General features: G+C 53.9%; 1 protein-coding gene across 1 annotated transcript; it reads right to left on the reverse strand.

The window, feature by feature from the left end:
• Positions 1 to 272: 272 nt before the first annotated feature.
• Positions 273 to 1,945, reverse strand: LOC123094694 (cyanidin 3-O-rutinoside 5-O-glucosyltransferase-like). The gene has a single exon (XM_044516638.1). The coding sequence runs from the start codon at positions 1,929 to 1,931 to the stop codon at positions 432 to 434; it is 1,500 nt and encodes a 499-aa protein (XP_044372573.1). The 5' UTR covers positions 1,932 to 1,945; the 3' UTR covers positions 273 to 431.
• Between the last annotated feature and the right edge of the window lie 5,303 nt (positions 1,946 to 7,248).

Consider the following 7,248-nt stretch of genomic DNA (forward strand, 5'->3'; position numbering starts at 1 on the left):
TATTCGTTCACGTGTTTTCAGCTGAATTTCTATTGATTAACTGGACAATTTTCTTTTACTTAATCAACAAACCCACACCTTTACACTTTAGTTGAAAAGACGAGGAAGTTACCCCTGAAAGGAAATAGGCGGATTACAAGCCATTTATTTTCTCTTTGCTTACTTTATTTATTTTTCTGAAGGAAAAGATTTTGTGTCAATGGATTCACACAGCAAAAATAAACAGTCATTACAAGCCTGAAACAAAACTTGCAGCATAATTTGCGCTCAGGTGATGGAAATGAAGAATCTAATTAGTTACTGTACTGTATTAAGGGAATTATTGAGCATGTGAAAAAAAGATTTAAGATTCGTGTTTATGCTTTTTTTGTTGTTGCATCAACGGCAAGATGTAGACCCTGAGCAGATTATTATTTTCTCCAAGGCTAGCTTTAGTTGCTCCTTAGAAACTCCACTTCTTGCACTCTCTTGACAAAGCTCCGGAGGCTTCTCTCGGACGGCCCACCGGCGGCTACCGCCTCCCTTGCCCTCTCCTTCCAAGCCCTCGAGTTCGCCGCTATCGCAGCGGCCATGTCGCCGCTGCCAACAGCCAGCTCGACGCACCTCGCCAGCTCCGCGCCCGTCAGCACCCCGTCGGCCTCGCGCTCCGCCCGGACGGCCACGCCCCATTCCTCCGCCAGCAGGTGCGCATTCACCGGCTGGTCCGACCAGCTCGGCGCCGCCACGGCCGGCATGCCGCACGCCACTGCCTCCAGGGTCGAGTTCCACCCGCAGTGCGTCACGAAGCACGCCACCGACGGGTGAGACAGCACTCGCACTTGGTCGCACCACTCCACCACCATCCCCTCTGGCACGGCCGCCGCCGTTTCCAGGAGGAGGCGGTCCACCTCCGGCGAGCGTCCCTCCCGCCTCACCACCCACAGATACGGCCGACCGAGGCGCCGTATGCCTCGCAGGATCTCCTCCGCCTGCCGCTCGCTATACGTCAGCAGGCTCCCCCACGACACGTACACCACCGACTTGGGTGGCTGCGAGTCCAGCCACGCCATGTACCTCTTCTCCTCGTCCTGCGCGAACAGATGAATGCTCTGATCTTCCCCGGCTCCTGCAAGAGGAACAACGGGGGCGCCGATGGCGAAGACGTCGCCCAGGTACGGCCTGATCGCCTCCAGCGCCGTCTCTTCCAGGGCTTCGAACGTGTTCGCCAGCACCATGCACGGCTTCATGATGACCTCCTCGTCGTCCATCTGCTCGAACATCTCGCGGAAACCTCGAACGATCATCTGGGAAAGCTCGTCCCCCGTGCCCGTGGCGTCGTCAGCCAAGAAAGACGGCATGTCGCGTCCCATCCTCATAGGCCGGCGGAGGCCCGGCAGGGTGGCCTCGTACGCCGGGTCAGCGGCGTGGACGGCGATGCCGCCCTCGCCATGCCCGTGGAAGTAGTGGTAGTAGGCGACGAGCGCCGTGGCCGGCTGGATCCAGTATACGGCGAGCGGCAGGCCGTGCGCGCGCGCGACCTGGACCACCGTCGGCATGTTGAGCGTGCACACAACGCACGTGACCGGGCGGCCGGCGGAGGCGAGGCGGCGTACCACGGTGGAGAGGCTGTCGCAGGACGCTCTGCGGCGGCGCGCCATTTCGTCGCCCGTGCCCGTGGGCCAGCTGCCGTCGTCTTGGCCGTCGGAGAAGGGGGCGTAGGAGATGACGCCGTCGCTGACCTCCTGGTCGTCGGGAGAGGCGGAAGGGAACATGCGGCGGTGGCCGAAGAGGGGCACCGAGAGGGTGGCCGTGACGCCGTCGATGGCGGCGAGACGGCGGGCCAGGGCGCGCGCCGGGTTTAGGTGGCCCTGGATGCCATACGCCGCCACGAGGAAGTGGGTGCGACGGCCGTCCACGTCGCCGTGCTCCCCGCGTACCGCCGGCTGGGCCATCACGTACGTCGTTGGTGCCGGATCGATGCTTCGCCTTGTGATGGACTCGGCTTGAAAGCTAGTGAAGGTTTAAAAAGTTGAGAGTCGCGCACTAGCGTCCAAAGCTTCCTGGAATCCCGGTGTGCATTGCTAAGCAAAGACTTCGCAGGTATTGACGACATGCGGGGTAAGTAAACATTGTTTAGTTTGATTGATACGGCCGGCCGGCGACGAAGAGCATGTTTCTGCTTTTACTATACTTCACGTGTCGGAATTGTGTGACAACATGTCCGACCGTTACTGCTTATGTCCCATCAAAATCCAAGGAGATGTTGCTGATCACCAGCACGACGTTAGTTCTTGTATAATGGCCGAACACACATGAGACCCAGTCCATGTATGTATAAAGTTTAGCTATACGGCAGTCGACTGAAAATCCGGTTTGGGTCAGTCGATTTTCTCTAGGGCGCTAGAGTGATGGCCGTGGGCAGCGGAAGACAGGCGGTGGGGGTGGCTCTAGGGAGGGCGGGGCGGCCAGGCTGCGCGGGAGCGCCGCTGGCCGCGAGCAGTGATGGTCGGCGGTTCGGCCTGGGCTGGATCGGGCGGGTGTGGGAAGAAGAAAAGAAACAGTAGATGTGTTTTGAGGTTGAAGATGACGCGCGGTATGTTGGATATTGATCCAACGGTTCAGATAGGAAGAGATCATCGACTAACTGTGTTTCTGTTTTCAATTGACTGAGGTCTAGCCATTCCCATAAAGTACAACTCGCCGGGCATACCATATGGTTCTCTCTGTCAGCCAGCTGATCGTTGAATACCTTGCATCTTAACTTCTCATCGCTCTCCCCCCTTCCCCACATTTTGCAGCGCTTAACTCCGCTTCTCTTAGCCCTTGCAGCGGTGTCGGCGCCCTTGCAGCATCTACGGCGGTCCCATGCAACACAGGCGGCTAGTCATCGAAACGTCGTCTTGTGGCAGCTCACGACCGAGGGTTTGCAGCACCGACCCCTGGCTCAGCCTTTGTAGTTGCCTGCCTCTTAAAAATGACATTTCTCACCCCCAACTGGTCGCGAGTAGTGGTGGTCGACGGTTCGGCCCGGGCTGGATGGGGCGGGTGTGGGAAGAAGAAGATAAACAGTAGATGCGTTCTGAGGTTGAAGATGAAGTGCGGTATGTTGGATCTTGATCCAACGGTTCAGATAGGAAGAGATTATCGACTAACTGTTTTTCTGTTTTCAATTGACTAAGGTCTAGACATTCCCATAAAGAACAACTCGTCGGGCATACCATTTGGTTCTCTCTGTTAGCCAGCTGATCGTTCGATGCCTTGGATCTTAACTACTCATCGCTCTCCCCTCCCCTTCCCCACATTTTGAAGCGCTTAACTCCGCTTCTCCCAGGCCTTGCAGCGGTGTCGGCGCCCTTGCAGCATCTATGGCGGTCCCATGCAACACAGGCAGCTAGTCGCTGAAATGTTGTCTTGTGGCAGCTCACGACCGAGTGTTTGCAGTACCGACCCCTGGCTCAGCCTTTGTAGTTGCATGCCTCTCAAAAATGACATTTCTCACCCCCGGCTGGCCGCGAGCAGTGGTGGTCGGCGGATCGGCCTGGGCTGGATGGGGCGGGTGTGGAAAGAAGAAGATAAACAGTAGATGCGTTTTGAGGTTGAAGATGAAGCGCGGTATGTTGGATCTTGATCCAACGGTTTAGATAGGAAGAGATTATCGACTAACTGTTTTTCTGTTTTCAATTGACCGAGGTCTAGCCATTCCCATAAAGAACAACTCGCCGGGCATACCATTTGGTTCTCTCTGTTAGCCAGCTGAACGTTCGATGCCTTGCATCTTAACTGCTCATCGCTCTCCCCTCCCCTTCCCCACATTTTGCAGCGCTTAACTCCGTTTCTCTCAGCCCTTGCAGCGGTGTCGGCGCCCTTGCAGCATCTACGGCGGTCCCATGCAACACATGCGGCTAGTCATTGAAACGTCGTCTTATGGCAGCTCACGACCGACGGTTTGCAACACCGACCCTGGCTCAGCCTTTGTAGTTGCCTGCCTCTTAAAAATGACATTTCTCACCCCCAGCTGGCTGCGAGCAGTGGTGGTCAGCGGTTCTGCCTGGGCTGGATCAGGCGGGTGTGGGAAGAAGAAGAGAAACAGTAGATGTGTTTTGAGGTTGAAGATGAAGCGCGGTACGTTGGATCTTGATCCAATGGTTCAGATATGAAGAGATTATCGACTAACTATTTTTCTGTTTTCAATTGACTGAGGTCTAGCCATTCCCATAAAGTACAACTCGCCAGGCATACCATTTGGTTCTCTCTGTTAGCCAGCTGATTGTTCGATGTCTTGCATCTTAACTGCTCATCGCTCTCCCATCCCCTTCCCCACATTTTGCAGAGCTTAACTACGCTTCTCTCAGACCTTGCAGCGGTGTCGGCGCCCTTGCAGCATCTACGGTGGTCCCATGCAACACAGGCGGCTAGTCGTTGAAACGTCTTCTTGTGGCAGCTCACGTTCGAGGGTTTGCAGCACCGACCCCTGGCTCAGCCTTTGTAGTTGCCTGCCTCTTAAAAATGATATTTCTCACCCCCAGCTGGCCGCAAGCAGTGGTGGTCGGCGGTTCGGCCTGGGCTGGATCGGGCGGGTGTGGCAAGAAGAAGAGAAATAGTAGATGTGTTTTGAGGTTGAAGATGAAGCGCGGTATGTTGGATCTCGATCCAACGGTTCAGATAGGAAGAGATTATCGACTAACTGTTTTTCTGTTTTCAATTGACTGAGGTCTAGCCATTCCCATAAAGTACAACTCGCCGGGCATACCATTTGGTTCACTCTGTTAGCCAACTGATCGTTGGATGCCTTGCATCTTAACTTCTCATCGCTCTCCCCTCCCCTTCCCCACATTTTGCAGCGCTTAACTCCGCTTCTCTCAGCCCTTGCAGCGGTGTCGGCGCCCTTGCAGCATCTATGGCGGTCCCATGCAACACAAGCGGCTAGTAGTTGAAACGTCATCTTGTGGTAGCTCACGGCTGAGGGTTTGCAGCACCGACCCCTGGCTCAGCCTTTGTAGTTGTCTGCCTCTTAAAAATGACATTTCTCACCCCTAGCTGGTCGCGAGCAGTGGTGGTCGGCGGTTCGGCCTGGGGTGGATCGGGCGGGTGTGGGAAGAAGAAATGAAACAGTAGATGTGTTTTGAGGTTGAAGATAAAGCGCGGTATGTTGGATCTTGATCCAACGGTTCAGATAGGAAGAGGTTATTGACTAACTGTTTTTATGTTTTCAATCGATTAAGGTCTAGCCATTCCCATAAAGTACAACTCGCCGGTCATACCATTTGGTTCTCTCTGTCAGCGAGCTGAGCGTTGGATGCCTTGCATCTTAACTTCTCATCGCTCTCCCCTCCCCTTGCCCACATTTTGCAGCTCTTAACTCCGCTTCTCTCAGCCCTTGCATCATCTACGGAGGTCCCATGTAACACAGGCAGCTAGTCGTTGAAACGTCGTCTTGTGGCAGCTCACGGTAGAGGGTTTGCAGCACCGACCGCTGGCTCAGCCTTTGTAGTTGCCTGCCTCTTAAAAATGACATTTCTCAAAAAACTCATGAGGGAGTCCTGGATTATGGGGTCCTCGGACAGCCGGACTATATGCGAATGCCGGACTGTTGGACTATGAAGATACAAGATAGAAGACTTCGTCCCGTGTCCGAATGGGACTCTCCTTTGCGTGGAAGGCAAGCTTGGCGGTTCGGATATGAAGATTCCTTTCTCTGTAACCGACTCCATAAAACCCTAGCCCCCTCCGGTGTCTATATAAACCGGAGGGTTTAGTCCGTAGGAGAAGAACAATCATAACCATAGGCTAGCTTCTAGAGTTTAGCCTCAACGATCTCGTGGTAGATCAACTCTTGTAATACTCATATCATCAAGATCAATCAAGCAGGAAGTAGGGTATTACCTCCATCGAGAGGGCCCGAACCTGGGTAAACATTGTGTCCCCTGCGTCCTGTTACCATTAGCCTTAGACACACAGTTCGGGACCCCCTACCCGAGATCCACCGGTTTTGACACCGACATTGGTACTTTCATCGAGAGTTCCACTGTGTCGTCACCATAAGGCTTGATGGCTCCTCCGATCGTCTACAACAACACAGTCCAGGGTAAAGTTTTTCTCCTCGGACAGATCTTTGTTTTCGGAGGCTTTGCATTGCGGGCCAACTCGCTTGGCCATCTAGAGCAGATCGACAGCTACGCCCCTGGCCATCAGGTCAGGTTTGGAAGCTTGAACTACACCGCCGACATCCACGGAGACTTGATCTTCGACGGATTCGAGCCCATGACAGATGTGCCCCGCCGCCACGATGAACATGACTTAAACCTGTCATGAGATGGTGTGCGGGAGATTACGCCTGTAACCGCACTGGCCCTAGATCCAAAGCGGAGCGCGCCATCCGAGGACGGGAGGCCCAACCCCGCCATGGAAGCCACAGACTCAACGTCGCTAGAGCCGAACACAGATTTCACCTCCAACGAGGCCTGTGTCATCAGAACCTCGGACTCGTCTCCGGCCATAGGCTGCGGACCACGTGTATACGCACCCATCGAATCTGACCGTGTGCCGATCTTAGAGTTCAGCTCCCGCGGACATCTTCCAACACTCACCCTTGGGTGACGTGTTAAACTAATTAAAGTCCCTCTCCTTGTTAGGAGATTCTCGGCCAAACTATGTCCAGCTTGAGAGGGAAGCGGACAACGAAGAACTTAGTTACCCACCGACCACCCACTTGATAGCCACTGTCGACGATTTTACTGACATGCTTGATTTCGACTCCGAAGACATCGACGGTATGGACGACGATGCCGGAGAAGAAAAGGAACCACCGCCCACAGGGCGTGATACGTCCATTTCGCATCATGCTTTTATATCAATATTTATTGCATTATGGGCTGTTATTACACATTATGTCACAATACTTATGGCTATTCTCTCTTATTTTACAAGGTTTATCATGAAGAGGGAGAATGCCGGAAGCTGGGATTCTGGCTCGAAAAGGAGCAAATATTGGAAATCTATTCTGCACAGCTCCAAAAATCCTGAAACTCCACGGAAGTCACTTTTGGAATTAATAAGAATTATTGAGTGAAGAAAATACTAGAGGGGGCCCACACCCTAGCCAGGAGGGTGGGGGGAACGCCCCCCTTACTGGGCACGCCCCTTGTCTCCTGGGCCCCCTGTTGGCCCTCCGATGCCCATCTTCTACTATATGAAGGCTTTTACCTTGAAAAAAATCATAAGCAAGCTTACAAGATGAAACTCCGCCGCCACGAGGCGGAACCAATCTAG

This window comes from Triticum aestivum, chromosome 4B, assembly GCF_018294505.1.
Source record: "Triticum aestivum cultivar Chinese Spring chromosome 4B, IWGSC CS RefSeq v2.1, whole genome shotgun sequence".
Lineage (NCBI taxonomy): Eukaryota > Viridiplantae > Streptophyta > Magnoliopsida > Poales > Poaceae > Triticum > Triticum aestivum.

Excerpts from the sequence above, each read along its gene's own strand:
- LOC123094694 (XM_044516638.1), bottom strand. The coding sequence starts at position 1,931 with ATGGCCCAGCCGGCGGTACGCGGGGAGCACGGCGACGTGGACGGCCGT.